Below are 18,185 nucleotides of genomic sequence, written 5' to 3'. Positions count from 1 at the left end.
TGTACTTCATTTCCTTTTTTCTTGAAAGTGTATTTACGAAGCCTGTGATAATTAATTAATGCTTTGAAGCATACAGTTTTGGGGTGAATTTGGGGAATACGCTTGACTTTAGTGGTTGCAAAATGATAACAGTTGTATAAGCTCTTATATATGACAAATCTATAGCAAGTGTATGACAAGTGTTTCAGTTCTAAAAAAACAACAAAAACCTTGACAATGACTTTGAGCAGCTTTGAAATTTATTAAAGATTTAAAAGCCAAGCCATCACAATTTTTTACAATACTGTAACTAGATAATCACCCCTGTTGCATTGACCTTTGCTAAATTATTGCACATTTTTTTTATTGAAAACCTTTTTTTACAGTTCATGAGCTTATTTATGCACCAGAAAAAGAAAAGCCTGTGAGTGTGCTTCCTGATAAAAAGTCAAACAAAACCATAGGTTCACATTTTGTACATATTGTCTCATTAGCAATAAATATCTGCTCTACAAACAACTGTACAGTTTGGGTTTATTATCATACTGTTTTCATGAAAGAAAAAATGAAATCATGTAGTTAGAGTCTGTGGACTTTTAACAGGAAGTCCAGCACAATGTGAGCATAACAAAGGCACTGCTGGTGAGGGTTGTAGTTCACATTTTCTTTCCTTCCAAGTCACTTGCCAAAACTTTTATTAATAACATATCAGCTGTGTAAAAGCAAGATAGTTTCAACTCTAAACTGTTGCATGCTTGGCATTAATGATGTCAGGAAGCCGAAGAGTCCTTTGGATTTGATTCTCAAGATGACGATCTTGCTTCATCACTTCCTGTCGGTGGTTTTAGCTGATCCAGCAGCTCCATGAAAAGGGAAACCCGCTGAATGAGCGGGACGGACTTTTCGGCCCGCAGGAGGCGAGAATATACGTTCTTGCAGATCTTCACCTGCTCCTCTTCTTTACCACTGCATATGAAAACACAAAACCACCACATAATGAAACACTATAGTGCCATTTGTTAGATAGTAACGATACTAAATCTGTTGAGGTTATATGGAATATGGTACTGAAGTATATTGCTGTAGTATGTGAAAGTGAAGTGACTTTGCATTTCAACCTGCATTTAACCCATCCAAGTGTACACACACACACCCGAAGCTTGCGGTGCCCGGGGAGCAGTTGGGGGCTCAAGGGTCTCACCTCAGTCGTGGTATTGAGGGTGGAGAGAGCGCTGGATATTCACTCCCCCCACCTACAATCCCCGCCGGACCCGAGACTCGAACCCGCAACCTTCGGGTTAAAAGTTAAACTCTCTATCCATTAGGCCACGACTGCCCCAAGTATGTATATTTTGCATCTCTCACCTGAGTTTGCGTTTGCTTGCAGTGCTGAGTTTAATCAGTTGCAGCAGCAGGAAGGAGAAACTGGGCTCAAAGACGCCAATTAACTTCACAACCTCTTCAGTGTTGAGCTCAGAAGAGGAAGAACTATCTGAAGCCTCATGGAGCTCTTCAGGTTTGTCTGAGTCTTCTGGCGTCAATACCTGTCAACATACAGCACATAACACTGTAAAACTGCCCATTGAACAAAGAGAACAATTATTGATGTTGTTATTGTTATTATTATTATTATTATAAATAATAATAATAATTCATATAATAATCATGAATCTAAGACACTTTTGTCCAAAGGACTTACAAACGGGAAATCATTATTTTTAATAATAATAAACAACAAAAATAATCAAATAAATAAGACAATTTTGTCCAAGAGAGAAATGTTGATAGTGATGATGATTATCATTACTATTATTATAATCACATTCATGCAAGGGACTTACAAATAAGAAATAATAATTGTGATGTGTTAAATATTAACCTTTATATAATAATCTTATTATAATACAAGAGACTTATAAATGAGAAATAATTATTTATTATTATTACTTTTTATTATTAATAATAATTCATATAAGATTATTAATATAAGACACTTTTGTCCAAGGGACTTACAACTGAGAAATCAATAATAAAAACATGAATAATAATAAAAATATAAACAAAAATATAAGACACTTTTGTCCAAGGGAGAAATGATGATGATGATTATTATTATTATTATTGTTATTAATAAAATAAAACTGATATAATAATCTTTATAGACTTGTTTGTGCAAGGGACCTACAAATGAGAAATTATTATTATTATTATTATTATTACTAATAATAATAGTAATGATAATAAATATATGATATAATATAATAATCTTAATACAATGCACTTTAACCAAGGGACTAACAAATGAGAAAGTATTATTATTATTATTTATGATCATAATACATATTAACAATCTTAATAAAATAATCTTAATATAAGACACTTATCCAAGGGACATATAAATTAGAAACTATATTATTATTATTATTATTAAATATTAACCATCTTAAAATAACAATCTTAACATAAGACAGTTGTATCTGTGTATGTGTGTATGTACCTTTTCCTTTTGCTCCAGCAGCTCTTTATGGATGAGTTTGAAAGCGTGACGTGTGTCACACATGATCTCTAGAGCTCCCGTCAGAGTTTTCTGTTTCACAGCACTGCTGTTCTGACCTGGAAAACACAATAAAACATCCGATATGAGGCTCTACTCGTGCTCCATCAGCCTCTCCCAGCTGATATTTCCTGCAGTGTGTGTTTCTCACCTGCCATGGTGAACTCAGCGAAGGCCACTCTCTCCAGAAGCGTGCGGAGCAGCTCACACGGGGCGTCACTCAGACTTATGAAGAGCCGCACGGCCTTACTGTAATGTTGCTCCGCCAGAGCTTTGTGCTGCTTACGGACGCTCTCGTCTCCAACCTGACAGAAAGAAACAGGACCAACACTCCATGTTAAGTCTTACTGTATGTTGAAGATGAAGGTGTCGACTCTTCCTCTGCAGGTGTCTGATGCTGTACCTGGTTGCGGTAGCAGCTGTGGTACATTGAAGCCAGTCTGTGGTGGATAGTGGCTGCTCTGTACTGGTAGAGCGGCTGGCGAGCGGACTCCGTCTGCAGGTCGCAGTACCTCAGGGACTTCATCATGGTCTCTGTGACTTCCCTCTCGATCTGAAACACAGTGCGCTCATGTCAAGTAGAATTCATTATCTCAGCAGTGTGTACAGACAGAATAAAGTGTGTGTGTGTGTACCTGCTCCTGTGCTTTACGGGATAGTGGTGCATAGTCCTGGAGGAGTGTGGCCAATGTGAAATACGTTGTAGAGAGTTCCCAGTTTACAGAGTCCCAGACGGCTGAGTGACTCTCCCTGCAGCCCAGAGACTTCAGCGCCCGCTGATAGTAATCTATCGCCTATTGATGAGAGAGAGGTCTACTGTGATGCAGCTACAGCAACAAGACCCTTTAAAGGACATTTACATGAATTAATTTATCCAAGGGACTTACAAATCAGAAATTTACTACTACTACTACTACTAATATATGTTAGCATAATAAAAAATAATAATAATAATTATTATTATTGTTCTGGTTGTTGATGTATCAACTTGATATAAAAATCTTAATATAAGAAATATATACAAATAAGAAATGATGATTATTATTATTATTAAATATTAACCATCTTAAAATAATAATCTTAACATAAGACAGTTGTAACCACTTTGTATCCATCTACAAGAAAGATGAATAATAATAATAATAATGAATAAGAATAATCAAATACTATTATTTATTATTACTCTAAATAATAATAGTAATTTCACATTTGCAGATGGAAAAAAGTAGATTAGTGACTTATAATTATTATAATTTTATTATTGCTAATATTTTTATTATTACTACTACTACAACATTTAATTCTTAGTTTATAATGATCATTATATATTATTCAATTGTAATAATAATAATAATTATAATTATTTCTCATTTGTAGATGGATAAAAATAGATGTCTTAAATCACATATTTAATAAATTATTAAATTAATATAATTATATAATATAATTACTCTAACAATCTTAATATTATAATCTTACCCAAGAAAAAATATTCTTATTAATATTGTTATTATTATTAATAAATATGAATGATCTTTATATAATAATCTTAATAAAAGACAATTCAATCAAAGGGATATAAAAATGAGAAAGTATTATTATAGTACAATTGTTTCTCTTGTAGATAAAACATCTTATTTTAAGATGACTATATTAAGATAATATTTAATATAATAATAATAATTTCTTATTTGTATATCCCTTGGGTAAGTGTCATACAGTAAGATTATTATATGTCAATAATAATAGGATCTGATAGGAATAATAATAGGTCACTTCATGTCAATGTACAAGAGAAATTAATACAATTTATAAAATAAAAACTAAAAATAATAAAATTATTATTATTATCATCATCATCACAACAATCATTATTACAATCAGCAAATCAAAATGTGCATTGCAGAAGACTTTAAACATCTTAAAAGTTCAAGTACAGTTCAAGACTGTATGTGTGATTAACCTTGTTGTAGTAGAGGGTCTCTTCCGGTGAGAACTCGCCGCGGCTGTGCTCTGATGTCATGACGCAGTGAGCCTGAGCGCAGATACGCATGAGTCGACCGATGTTACACAGCAGCAGGGCTGTGTTCACAGAGTCTGAAATCGCATTGAAATCCTGCATGCCCTTCTCAAAACACGAGAAGCTCTTCTTCCACAGCTCCTGCTCGGCCACGCACACGCTCCTGCGCACTGGAGAAGAAAAAGTCATACTTCACAAACAACTCAAGTTATTTGCCAAAGGATTTTCGACAAACACCCCAACATTTGTTGTGAAAGTCTAATGGAAAACCCAAGAAGTCCTCACCTCCTTGTTTCTCCGCCTGCATGGCTGCGGCCTGGTTCATATAAAAGACGCCCATCTCGTTGCGGATGTTACCGAGCCGTTTCAGAACCTGAGCCAGCTGCTCCTGTCCCAGGTCCTTCAGAACTCCTGAGGTCAAAAGGTCATGGGCGGCCTCGTAACACTTGCTGCTGACAATCAGCTGGTACTCTGGGTCTGAGGCCAGATCAGTGGCCATGCTAAAGGCTGAGAGAGGGGGGAAAAAAACAGCTTTATTACTCAAATGTTATAAGACACTGCCTCTTCCAGCAGTTTTAGTATCCAATCCACCTCCTAAGCACAGTGAAATTTCACTGGTCCAAAATCCCACTCCACATCGGTGTTGCAGTAATTACAGTAGCTGCTACCATAATGCACACCATATTATGATCTCTTCAGCACAAAGAGTGTGTGAGTGAGCGTTCTGACCTTGGCAGCAGCTCTCACGGTGCAGGCAGTGGAGGATCTCCTGGTCGTCTTTAGTCTGGTAGTTGTTTTCCTCCAGATACGCGGCTCTGTTTGAGGCATTCTGGGCCAACATGAGCTGAACATCTCCACACAGAGACAGACACTGGCAGTGGAACAGAAGCACCTGCGGGTGGAGACCACCACTGATGGAGCAATACGCATCTATACGGACAGAGAAAGCATATATCAATCAAGTTTGAACAGATAAGCTCTAAATAAGCTGCTTAATTAACACTCTTTAAAATATATATTTTAAATGTTCTTATGTTTTAATAAGAACATATGCACATGTATAAAATATTCACTAATGTTGAAAAGTTTGAATTTGGTAATATATTTGTAAATGTTCCTCAAACAAATCTTTTATGCATATATTTGATCAAAAATACAGTAAAAACAGTAATATTGTGAAATATTATTACAATGTGAAATAATTGTTTTCTGAATTTGAATTTCTAAATATATTAGAAAATATTTTCAAATGTAATTTATTCGTGTGAAGCAAAGCTGAATTTTCAGCATCGTTACTCAGTCTTCAGTGTCACATGATCCTTCGGAAATCATTCTAATATGCTGATTTGCTGCTCAAACATTGAATTTAATTTAATTTATGTAACATAATGTAATGTAACAATGTAATTTAATTTAATAAATCAATGCTGAATAAAAGTTTTAATTTCTTTAAAAATCAAACTCTTACTGACCCCAAACATTTGAATGGCAGTGTCCTGAAGTTTCCTGACAGTACAGAAAGCTGCTTGTTCTTACCGTGGCACTGCAGAGCCAGTTTGATATAGCGCAGGGCCCGCCCGTACTTCAGCAGGTTGGTTGCAGCTTCTGACAGGATGTAGTACGCTTTGGACGCTTTCAGGAACAGCTGCAGTTTCATGCGGTGCTGCCATGTGCCCGGTAACATCCCGGAGCGTGTGGGCACCTTCAGCTCCTTGTTACACGGACCGACTGTGTGACCCAAGACGAAGATGAACACAGTAAATAATCAAATAGTGGAAGAAGAAACAGTTTCTGAGGAAGTGCATGGATGAGATGACTGACCTCTGTCCAGCAGCAGGGCGATCTCTTTCTCCACGTCTCTAGCTCCGTTTTGACTCCGCTCCTCATATTTTAGAGGGATAGGTGTGCTGGGGTCGGCTGCAGGAAGGTCACTCTCTTTTTTTATGCTGCTGTCCACGGCTTTTAAACCCTAAACACACAGATGAGGTTTTGCATTAGTGTTTTTTGGATGGATGGATGGAGGGATTGACAGACAAGATAGAACGATGTAGGGGTGGATGGATGGATGGATGGATAGAACAATAGATGGATGGATAGGTAAGACAGAACGATAGATGGATAGATGGACAAATGGATGGATAGATGGATAGATAGATAGATAGATGATTGGATGGATGAAGTCCAGAGAACTAAGAAAAAAAGAAAATGCATATGAACAAAAATATGAAAAGAAATATTAATCTTATTCTCTTACCTTCAGAACGTAGCTGAGAACCAGTCGGCACTTCTCCTCCTTGTCTTGTGACACCGGAAACGCACAGTTGGGCTGGAAGGCAACATAATAACATCAAACATTGGTAACATCGTGATGCAAAATCATTATGCAAATTCATGCAAGGTGGAAAAAAAAAAAAGAGTACATTTACAAACATCTAAATAGGCCATTTTAACTTCTACTATACATCAAATAGCTTATATTCAATTATAGCCGTGTACAAACAAAATAGAAAGCCAGTCTTCAGATTGATCTCCTACTCTGATCTGATGTGTGCTCTTGTATTTCTCTGGAACCGACAGCTCCCCGACAGACTTGATGATGGCCACAGCTTTGGAGTCGTCCTGCGGCTCAGAGGAGGAGCTGTAGGAGCAGCTCTCGTCTTCCTCGTCGTCCTCCTCCTCCTCCTCCTCCTCTTCATCACTGTAGCTGTCTTCAGATCCCCCGCCCCTCAGTGACTCCCCGTTCCCCTCGTCTTCACTCACGTCATCCAGCTGAAACAGCTCTGCCAGCATGTAGTGAGCAGAAGCGATGATCTACACCAGCAAACAGAAGGAAACGATCAGAAATCATGCATCAGCTGAGGAAATTAATGTAATGTGATGTAATGAAGCTACATACCTGTGGATGTCGCTCCTCATCCAGCAGTTTAATACAGTTGAGCAACAGAGTTCTGATGGTCCCATAATTCTTCCTGTTTTGGCTCGTCTTTATCATCATGTTGCTGGCCACTCTGTCAGACAAAACATCAAATAGATTTGTCTCTGATGCTTACTGGGAAACTTATGCAAGAGAATATGAGAATGGTAGTTATGAATGTAAATCATACTTGTAGAGAAGCACTGCCACAGGAAGTGTGAAGGGATTCTGGCATTTCTCCTCCGCCGCCTCCTCACACAGAGTAGTGAGGTCATACAGCTTCACGATGTCACTTCCACTAGCTAATTGGACAAAACAGAAAGCCATTAGTGAGTAAAGAAGTCGCTTAAGCTGAAGAAGTTTGAAAGCAAACTAAAGAACATCAGCCGCCCACCTTTGAAGAGCCAGTATGTGTGTCCTTCTTTGGTACAGTTAGATTTCAGGAATGACAGGATATTCTGTGCAATGTCTTTGACAACCCGCGTCGAGAACATAGAGTTCTCCAAATTCGGGATGTCCTCTGTCTTTATCATTTCATATTTCTGTAAATGAGATGAGAGTTGTTAGAAAATTAAATATTGTTGTACATCAGTATGTGCAGACCTTTTTAATAAATCACCAAATCATCTTACCTGCACAATGCCATTGACGTGAAAGCACATGACCAGCTCCGGTACGTTACACATCAAATTATCTAGCCAGTAATCAATTCCTGTGAGAACGTTGATTGGTTTGTTGTTGTCCCTGTTAAGTCAAAGTGAAGCATTTAAAATAAATATATAAAATACTTAAATATAGGGTTATAGTAGAGTACATAATATACAATTCAAAAAAATATTTCTGAAAATCTTATGCTCAACAAAATATTTCTGAATTCTTATGCTCAACAAGTCTGCATCTATTTGATCAAAAATGCAGTAAAAACAGTAATATTGTAAAATATTGTTACTATTTATTATAACTAGGGCTGCCCCCTAATAGTCAACTAATTGTTAGTCAACCAAAATTTTATTAGTCGCAGAAAAAAATAAAAATAAAAATCCACAGGCGAAGTCATGCAGTTGTAATACAGTACATCAGGCCGGACATCCAAACGTTCGCCTATCATTCTTATCTCAAATATGTAAGTATTAGCAACTTTACATGGCCGCTCAATCTAATGTTAACCCACAGAAATGTGCGCTAAGTGTCTGTGCGGCGTGAGGAAGCTGAACAATAGCATGCTCACTGCAGGACAGATGGAGGCGCCAGTGCGCTCACTTGCTCTTAAAATACTCCCTCATTTTTGGTCATACAGATAAGAGTAATACATCTTTCAAATCTGTGCACTCACAATAACAACAAAACACACTTTTATAAAATAATGAAAGCAAACAGGATGTGCTTTCTGCCGTCTTGGTCTCTGCGAATTACACCGCAAATCTCTGTGTATATGTTTGCCTTACAGACATTAAAAATATATCTATAGAGAGTGAAATGTTTACTTTCAAATGAACCAATTCAAATGGAAAACAAATATTCTCAGATTATGTAATCTGTATGCATACAGGCACGTCCACTACTGTGGAGATGACGAGTCAGTATTGCCGACTTCATCTCTTAAGCCGAAAACAAAGAAAGAACTAGTTTATCAAGTTATTAAAATGTTCTATGAAGTCTCCTTACTGTTTTTCCCTGAAACATTCATAATCATTACTTCTGCCGGTGTGCTGTGGCGAGCTTTATGTGTGTGCTTGAGCGCTTATTAGGCTATGTAGGCAATTAAAGGCTCATTATAATGATTTAAATGGTTTATTAATAAACGTGCGATTAGTCGATTAATGCTTAAAATGAACGACTACTAGTTGACCATAAAACTCTATAGTTGAGGGCAGCCCTAAAAATAACCTTTTCTATTGTAATGTACTTTAAAATGAATTATTTATTTATTGTAATATTATGAATGTATTTTTCACTTTCTATCAATTTAATGCATTCTTTTGAATAAAATATTACTTTTTTTTTTTTAATCTTACTGACCCCAAACGTTTGAACATTAGTGTATATAGAGGGTTCAGCCTTCAAATGTAATAAATTTGGAAATAATTCAAAAGCAGATAAATATATCCTGAAAATATATGAAAATGGCAAAATAATAATAATAATAATAAATTAAATAAATAATTGTAGAACTCTAACCTGAGTCGAAGACTGACTGCTGGGTATCGGCCACCTCCAAATATGGGCATATTTGATCCCACAAGCATGTGGATGTCCTCAAATGTCCATAGAATATTCCGGACAAAGTCATTCCTCAAATCCTGAGACCGTGAGAGAGATAAAGAAATATGTATTTATTTTTAGCATTTTTGAAAATTTTCTATGTAAATTTATTTCACATTTAATTAAAAATAAATTATATATACATATAGGGGTGTGCGATATTGACAAAAAATAATCTCTCAATATTTTCTGGGATTTTATCGATAATGATAATTAGATGATATTTTGCTGAGTATTTGATAGATGCTGATGCTGATGCTGATATTTTATTGTGCTGGTATCTTAAGGACTGCCGTGGACAGCTGACGTTTTTCAGCAAACCTAATGTTTTTCATATTCTCCATATTCTGTGTGGTGGTCAGTTCACACTGAAAGAAATTAATCTTTTCCAAAAAGTTTAAACTGATTTTTACATTTTATGGGCATTTTTTCTAAATGTGTCCATTATGTTTTGAGTCAAATTCTTACATTTAATTAGTGAATTAGAATAATAAGACATTTGGGCTGTTACCAAGCAAATTAAATCAGTATCAATAAAATTCATATTTGCAGTGCAGCTTTGCAAAGAAGCTGCATCTGAAATGGCATTTATATGTATTTACACACTGTTTAATGCAAGACATGAATGCATTTAACCTGCAGTTACAAATGCATAAATAATGTTTTGATATATTAAACATAAAAGGTTGAATACTGATATTTGAATGTGAAATTAAAACCTCCAGTAGGTGGCAGCAAGTCAATGTTAATAAGTGAGTCATTGCGATTGAACCGAATCATTTAAATGGTTGATTCATTCAGGAACGAAACACTGTCATGTTGCTCAGAGACCTAAAACAGTGCTGTGGCTGTGTTTGGAATTATTTTTGTTGTCGAAATAGCGCAAAAACAGTAGGCTAAATATGGTGTCTAAAACGTAAGTCTCTTAATTAACTTGTTTACTGAACTGTTGTAAAAAAATCAGTATCACATTTGTAATATGGTCATTTTTGGAGAAAAACGGCACTCTTCGTGTGAAATTGATTAACTAGGCTATATGAAGTGGTATAAATATATAGCCTACATTTTCTGCCCCCATGTCTTGAATTTGTGATAACTGTAAATGCATTTTATTAGACTGAATCATGCAGGGAAAGAACGCACTCTAAATGCGCATGCGCATGCGCACTAGTCTAGACTTCACTTAATGTATGCGTGTGCTCTGTAGGGATGTTTGGAATGAGTATTTTGCAAAATACTCAATGTCCAATCACACATCGTTAAAACAACAATTACGATATTATCGCAGACGATATATGTGACCCTGGACCACAAAACCAGTCTTAAGTCGCTGGGGTATATTTGTAGCAATAGCCAAAAATACACTGTATGGGTCAAAATTATAGATTTTTCTTTTATGCCAAAAATTATTAGTACATTAAGTAAAGATCATATTCCATGAAGATATTTTGTAAATTTACTACTGTAAATATATCAAAACATCGTTTTTTGATTAGTAATATGCATTGCTAAGAACTTCATTTGGACAACTTTAAAGGCGATTTTCTCAATATTTAGATTTTTTTGCACCCTCAGATTCCAAATTTTCAAATAGTTGAATCTTGGCCAAATATTGTCCGATCCTAACAAACCATACATCAATGGAAAGCTTATTTATTCATCTTTCAGATGATGTATTAAATCTCAATTTCGAAAAATTTACACTTAAGACTGGTTTTGTGGTCCAGGGTCACATATATCGCGCACACACCCCTATATACATATAACTTTTATTTATTTTTAACTAAAAGTGAAATAAGTTAAATTCAAAAATGTGGTGTATGGCACAATTTTTAGGTGCAAGATTTGACTTTGGAAGTTAGGGAATGTTAAATAAATGTTATTACCTGATTGTTTTCTCCTTCATTGAACAATGTGGGCAGATTCTGCTCTTTGGGAACCGAAGATACGTGACCTAAAGTGTATGTGTCCACCTGCTCCTGAAAGACAGTGAACAGGATGATTCTGCCTCAAAATCACTGAGAGCACATGACATGAGAAATGAGAAGCAGAGGAAAGGCTGACCGCACCTCCTTGGGTATCGCAGACTCCTCAGATTCAGAGGTGGAACTGTTGAAGGTGGCAGGCCACGATGGTCCTTCAGCCGCCGTCCCACAACCCTCTTCTGCCGCCTGCTCAGTATCTGACGGCACAGGCACTGCAGTCCCATCACTGTTAATACTGAAACACAGGAGAGCATCTTGAATGGAAGTGATGAAATCAGTGCTGTCATGAGATGGCAATCATGTAAAGTCAGTTCTCACCTGTAATAGAGAAACTTCGAGAGGATGGCCTTCTCATTCCAGTGTTCTTTACTCTTCTTCTTTCTTTGCCACTTTTGGTCAATCAGACGCTGGTAAAACTCCTTCAACCACGTCCAGTCACCAGTCTACAGGGCAGTCGCAATGTTAGGTTAATCTTATGATGGCATAAACACTCCCTTCATACATAAAAACACTTTGAACAGCATAAATAAATGTTTTCCTGCTATATAATTCAGTATTTTGTTTCCAGGTTTGAGGAATAGACACTAGACGGTTAAATGGAGATGCATTTAGAAGCTCCCTAACAAAATACAATACAGCTAAGAGAGATAAGGTGACTATTTCCTGTTAGTTACCTGTGATGACCTCATGAATAGTTCCTGAATGTCCAGTTCATCTAGCAGCAGCGTGCTGCCCACTCTGTGAACAGCCATGCTGACATGTGACTTACTGTAGGGGATCTTAAGCAACTTCTTGATGTTCTGTTTAAATCAAGAAAAAAGGTCATAAATAAACCATTCAAAACTGAAGGTCTTTTATCAAGGCTGCATTTATTTGATCAAACATACTGTAAGAACCGTAATATTGTAAAATATTATTGCAACTAAATATATCTGTTTTCTATCTGAATATAATTTATTGCTGTGATGCAAAGCTGAATATTCAGCATCAATACTCCAGTCTTCAGTGTCACATGATCCTTCAGAAATCATTCTAATACACTTATCTGCTGCTCAAGAAACATTTCTTATTATTATCAATGTTGAAAACAGTTCTGCTTCATATTTTTGTGAAAACTGATCCATTTTTGGGGATTATTTGATAAATACAAAGTTCAATAAGTTCAAAAGAACAGCATTTACTTACTAATCTTTTGTAACTTTTGAACAATTTAATACATCCTTGCTGAATAAAAGCATTAATAATTAGGGCTGCACGATATATCGCATGTGATATTTATTGCGCATCTTGTCAGTAAAGCCGGTTCTGTAATCAGCGGTAATTTCCATCACGTGCGTGATTTCACATGGAGCTGCATTTACCACACAGAGCCGTTGTTCACTGACAAGCTGCGCAAATCCACGTTCATTATCAACGTAGTTTTGCGCAGCTTGTCAGTAAACAATGGCTCTGTGTGGTAAATGCAGCTCCATGTGAAATCACACACGTCAATTATATTATCTAATATCATTATACAAAAATATGACCATCAACCAATCAGAATCAAATATTCGGTTACACTTTGCTTGAAGGGGTGTGCATAAGACTGACATGACACCTTCATAATCATGACATGACATGTCATGAATATGAAGGTTTTTTATGCATGTTTATGACAACTGTCATTAAGTGTCATTTGCTCAGTTAATGCAAAGATGACATTGTTTAAGATGTCTTTGTTATGGGCTAGGGTTAGGTGAAATAATGTCATCTTTGCATTAAAAATGACATAACTGAGCGAATGACACTTAATGAAAGTTGTCATAAACATGTATAAAACCTCCTTCATATTCATGACATGTGTCATGTCATGATTATGAAGGTGTCGTGTCAGTCTTATGCACACCCCGTCAAGTAAAGTGTTACCAAATATTCAAAAAAAGCCATTTTAATTTAATCATTTATTGTGTCATATAAAGAAGACTTTGTATTCTCAATACAACAGACTCACCTCTGAATCAGACACAACATCAACATCATCACCTATACAGTCGATGAAGTCGTACGCCATCCCAAAACTACAATTAACAAAGAAAACACAAGAATGCACGGAAAGATCAGCTTCACTGCAATCTAAATACATACATTTACATTAAATGTAATACATTTGAAACGTAATACAGAAAAGCTCACATTAAATGTAACATGAGCTTTCCTGTAGCTCAAACAGCAGAGCGCGACGCTCATAATGCCAAGGTAATGGGTTTGATTTCCAGGGAATGCAACGGAAATGCATCTTCCAAATATATAAATGTAAAATAATAGTGATACCTGGAGAAGGGTTTGCTTTTCCTGCTGGATCCGAGTACGGTGGTCCCTGCAGTGCCCAGCTGAGCATTCTCCCGCAGCCAGTTTGCTGGGGGCAGCTTGAGGTCGGTCTGCTCTTGTAGTAATGCATAGGAGGAGGACGGCGGAGCGGCTGAGTACTTCACTACTGCACGACTCTTCACTTCATTGTTGCCCAGACAAATCACCTAAAATCACAAATATTTTACATACAACATTCATCTCAATAGGACTGAACATCTTTGAACTTATGATTTTATGACATTCCACCCACATTTCCATAAATGCAAAGCAACAAAAACACATGATTAGTGCAACAGGACAGTGTAAAATGGGCATCATCTTACTGTAATGACAGTCTCTTACAGTGTTACATTATTGTGTTACAGTGCTGCAGTGACTCTGGACACAAACTATCAGACCTGTTTGTTGTCCTCAGATGCAGGGCAGCTCTGATCCTCCTCATGTCTGGGTTCTGAGTCTGTCTTCTTATCCTGAGAGCTCATATTCACCACACTCATCCATCCAGAACCTCCACCAAACGACGAATTACACGAAGGTAACGTTTAAAACATACAATCGCTGCTTCTTTCACTCATACGCTGTAACTGATCATAAATCTGCTAAACTAACTACTGCTACTGGATCACACAGAAGACCATGTTGCTTTACATTAAATTTCTCGCTGTTTCATCTTAAATATCGATATGTGAGTGACATGCAGAAATCTGTCAGATTACTCGATAAAAAATTAAAAATAAACGCCGTTCTCTGAGGAAATTCAGTTACGTCTTGTCACCTGGCAGCTTCTCTCTGAGCACTCCAAACTTACTGTACCTCTCACCCGGAAGTACACGTGACGTCAGCGACGCCACTTTCTAGAAAGGAGTGGAAAAATGTAGAAATGCATTAAAAGTGTCCCAGTGTTTTTGACTAAAATACTACAAACACTTTTAAATACTTTTAAATATGAATATATTATATATTTAGGATATATACGTTATATAATGTAGAAAATACTTGTTTGTTGGTTTATTTGTATATATTAGATTTTTATATCGTAGTTATATAAATAATTTACCGTAAAAACGCATTTACAGTATTTTAAACTAAAATAATTACGTTAGATTTTGTATTTATATGTTATTTTACGTTATATTTTAGATTATTATAATAATTCCCGACAATTTTATATATTGAATGTGATTATTTAAAGGATTATATTACTACATATACATCTAGTTATGTATTGATCATATAAATTCGTATAATAAATATAAATAGATTTATTACTATGTATGTATATATATATATATATATATATATATATATATATATATAGATATAGATATAGATATAGATATAGATATAGATATAGATAATACACAATTTTATATATTATTATAAAAGTTTCTTATCATATTATAATATTATTTTAAACATCAGTATATCCACATACAGGTATTGCGTGTTCAAAATGCATATATTTATTGTGATTGTGTTAGTTTGTTTTCAGTGCTCGGTTCTTTATGAATAGCGTATGCGTTCTGTTGCCATGGTTTCAAAATCACTGTTTGCTCTCTTTCACCTGAGTTCACCTGCTTTAGTTAGTAGTAATTTTAGTTATGTGTTTATTTTAAATTCATGCAGTGACAATGAGTAATGGAGGCAAGAGATACTTTAATAAGAAGAACAAGAGTGGAAACTGGGTAAGATAACCACACTTCTTCAACTAGCCTTTCCTATGAAAGCGTTTAGACTGAATTTTACGCTGCTCTCGCCTAGTTCTTTCTTTCTTCCTTTTTCTAATTATTTGATTTATTTACCAATGCCGTCTTTTCCAGTTTATTAACACTGGTGTGTCACAGACTGGACAAACACGTGATCTGTGTACGAGCACAGGTTCAATGCTGGCACATGGAGTTCCTCAAGCCCTGACACAAGCAGAGGAGAGATATCCCAAAATATTCATCAATCCTGAAAAGGTTAGCTATTGCTATTAAAATTAAGTGATATTTTGCATAATTTAGTAAATATTAGGTGCTTATTGCAGAAAGCGCACCGCACATTTTATTTAGCTGTCCAGTTATCAAAATCTGTATTGCAAAGCTGCGTGACATTTACGTTATAGTGAAGTGCAGACCAGTATCGATTTTTAGCGTGAATATAAAGCTACCTTACCGTTTTTATTAGCTATTATTTCAAGTTTTTTTTCATAGAAAAGTTTATATGACACTGTCATTATCCGACGGCATGTTACACGTGTATATAATACATGCTATTTTTATAGAAAATAGCATTTTTCTAACTTTATAAAATATGTCTGTCACCTTTAATATTAAATTCATGAATTTAGTCAATATTTGAAACATATGACATTATAGGTGTTACCAATAAAATCAGTACCAACCAAAGCCATCTTTGCACTGTGGCACAGAAGCTGCATCTTAAGTTGAATTTAGATGTATTTACACAATTAATGCTACTTAGACGGCAGTAAATGCATTAACACAGTAAAATGTTTAAAATAAAATCATTTTGCATAGCCTACAGAAATATGAAATGAGTGACAAAATGAAACAATTGGATACTTGAATTATGAAGGTTACATCGCCAGTCATTGTGTTGATGAATGAGTCATTGAGTCATTAATTCAATCAATTTGTTCAAAATGCTGATTTGTTCAGAAGCAAAGCAAATGGGTCATTGAACCACTCACTCAAATGATTCATTCAAAGACTCGGATTCATTCAAGAATGAAACGCCTGTGTTTTAAATCAAATACAAGTTTGGAAAACTATCATGTACAGTAGTCAACATTTGAAGTGGATCAAAAAAGTTCATCAAAGTTGTCCTAAGACAAGAACGCATTTTGGTTTTAGGTTTTAGGACAATTTTGATGAAAGGTTTTGATCCACTTCAAATGTTGACTAGTGTATAAGTAATCAAAAAGTCAGATTATATTACCTAAAATGTGTAATGTAATTGATTGCATCACTATTTTTGTCATGTAATTTGTATTCAGTATTGGACTACAATTAGATTACTTTTTTGTAGTCAAAAAAGTCATCTTTACCCAGCATGTAGATTACATGCTGGCTATGTTACTTTTTTGTAGTCCACTGACTACAAAACAGTAGGCTGTTTCATCCAGCACTGGTTACAGATAGCAAATTTCTGGAGGAAATGATTTTTTTACTGTACTGTAATCATTCCGATTCATCCTTGTATGAAGAGACATTCTCATGTTGAGGCTTTCTGTGGCAGAAAACAATGGGAAGAGAATATCCAGTGTCAGCGCATGATAACCGCACAGCACTGCAGCACTCTATTGACGTGTATGATCAGGTGAGCTCATCGTTATGATACACAGTGCTTCTATTTATTATATCTTAAATCTTTATACCCATTTCCTTGTGTATGTGTTCAGGGTTTTGGCCGTAAGAAATGTTTTGATGAGCGTCGCCAGCATAACTCTCATTTCTACCTGCGCCATTATGATGACGCCTTGAGTCCACTTAGCACAGCAAAGTGGGACCATTCAGCTTATCGAACCGACTTCCTGCCTAAACAGGAAACGGAGGGCAGAGAAGACACACTGAGAAGACGCTTCCCCAGGGATCACTCAGCGAGGTCTCAAATGAACGCTACGGCTCAGGCCGGGGATGGTTTCATGTGGTTTGGGAGGGACGACTCTAACCAGCACACTCCACTAAGTGTACTAGCAGTCACCAACCTCTCATTAACCCCCTAAATAACACAATCAGAGATGATCAGACTGCAATCAATGCTTGTGACACTAAGCATGATCCTCTAGTGTCATTGTCTGCTTTAACCAGCAGAGGTCAGTGTCCATTTTGACTGTATCACTACTATAGCTTTGCAGGATCACAAATTCTGAAATCTGTTTCAGTCTGTAAAGAGTATCAGTGTTGAATGTGATATACTGTATAATAAGAAAAAATTAAAATTTTCAGCTCAGTCTTATGAAAAAGAATGCTTTATTAAAGCTTGTTTATTGAGCGTATTGTATTTCTTGTGTTTATGAACTTTGTCAGCCTATATGTATTAGAATAAACTTGTCTCAGAAATAAATAGAGATAACTGTGACAAGAATTTGATGAGTATGACATGGTGTTGACTTAT

At 35.9% G+C, this 18,185-nt stretch overlaps 2 protein-coding genes across 4 annotated transcripts; one reads left to right on the top strand and one right to left on the bottom strand.

Moving 5' to 3' along the window:
• Window positions 1-207: 207 nt before the first annotated feature.
• edrf1 (erythroid differentiation regulatory factor 1) lies at window positions 208-14,890 on the bottom strand. Of its 2 annotated transcripts, none has more exons than XM_058750362.1 (25): window positions 14,462-14,890; window positions 14,025-14,227; window positions 13,705-13,771; window positions 12,389-12,514; window positions 12,033-12,157; window positions 11,799-11,949; window positions 11,616-11,708; window positions 9,646-9,767; window positions 8,100-8,211; window positions 7,862-8,009; window positions 7,658-7,769; window positions 7,450-7,561; window positions 7,089-7,364; window positions 6,808-6,879; window positions 6,375-6,522; window positions 6,090-6,281; window positions 5,283-5,483; window positions 4,839-5,060; window positions 4,497-4,723; window positions 3,169-3,327; window positions 2,937-3,086; window positions 2,685-2,838; window positions 2,477-2,592; window positions 1,345-1,523; window positions 208-945 (listed from the first exon to the last, which is right to left on the bottom strand). In XM_058750362.1, the coding sequence occupies exons 1-25, from the start codon at window positions 14,558-14,560 to the stop codon at window positions 783-785; spliced, it is 3,729 nt and encodes a 1,242-aa protein (XP_058606345.1). In that variant the 5' UTR covers window positions 14,561-14,890; the 3' UTR covers window positions 208-782. The 2 variants fall into 2 exon arrangements, with proteins under 2 accessions (XP_058606345.1, XP_058606346.1); XM_058750363.1 differs by having other exon boundaries at window positions 11,616-11,702.
• A 696-nt stretch (window positions 14,891-15,586) lies between these two features.
• Window positions 15,587-18,095, top strand: tex36 (testis expressed 36). 2 transcript variants are annotated; one of them, XM_058749815.1, is made up of 4 exons: window positions 15,587-15,748; window positions 15,908-16,024; window positions 17,307-17,387; window positions 17,470-18,095. In XM_058749815.1, the coding sequence occupies exons 1-4, from the start codon at window positions 15,695-15,697 to the stop codon at window positions 17,791-17,793; spliced, it is 576 nt and encodes a 191-aa protein (XP_058605798.1). In that variant the 5' UTR covers window positions 15,587-15,694; the 3' UTR covers window positions 17,794-18,095. The 2 variants fall into 2 exon arrangements, with proteins under 2 accessions (XP_058605798.1, XP_058605797.1); XM_058749814.1 differs by having other exon boundaries at window positions 15,884-16,024.
• Window positions 18,096-18,185: the final 90 nt, after the last annotated feature.

The sequence above is a fragment of the Onychostoma macrolepis genome, chromosome 17, assembly GCF_012432095.1.
Source record: "Onychostoma macrolepis isolate SWU-2019 chromosome 17, ASM1243209v1, whole genome shotgun sequence".
NCBI classification, from domain to species: Eukaryota; Metazoa; Chordata; class Actinopteri; order Cypriniformes; family Cyprinidae; genus Onychostoma; species Onychostoma macrolepis.
This window is presented reverse-complemented; position numbering and strand designations above follow the sequence as displayed.

Excerpts from the sequence above, each read along its gene's own strand:
- edrf1 (XM_058750362.1), bottom strand. The coding sequence starts at position 14,560 with ATGAGTGTGGTGAATATGAGCTCTCAGGATAAGAAGACAGACTCAGAA. Across the intron at positions 7,770-7,861 it reads CACATACTGGCTCTTCAAAG|CTAGTGGAAGTGACATCGTG; the intron begins GTGGGCGGCTGA and ends TTGTCCAATTAG. Across the intron at positions 7,365-7,449 it reads ATGAGGAGCGACATCCACAG|ATCATCGCTTCTGCTCACTA; the intron begins GTATGTAGCTTC and ends TTGCTGGTGTAG.
- tex36 (XM_058749814.1), top strand. The coding sequence starts at position 15,695 with ATGAGTAATGGAGGCAAGAGATACTTTAATAAGAAGAACAAGAGTGGA. Across the intron at positions 15,749-15,883 it reads AGAACAAGAGTGGAAACTGG|TTTATTAACACTGGTGTGTC; the intron begins GTAAGATAACCA and ends CGTCTTTTCCAG. Across the intron at positions 16,025-17,306 it reads TATTCATCAATCCTGAAAAG|AAAACAATGGGAAGAGAATA; the intron begins GTTAGCTATTGC and ends TTTCTGTGGCAG.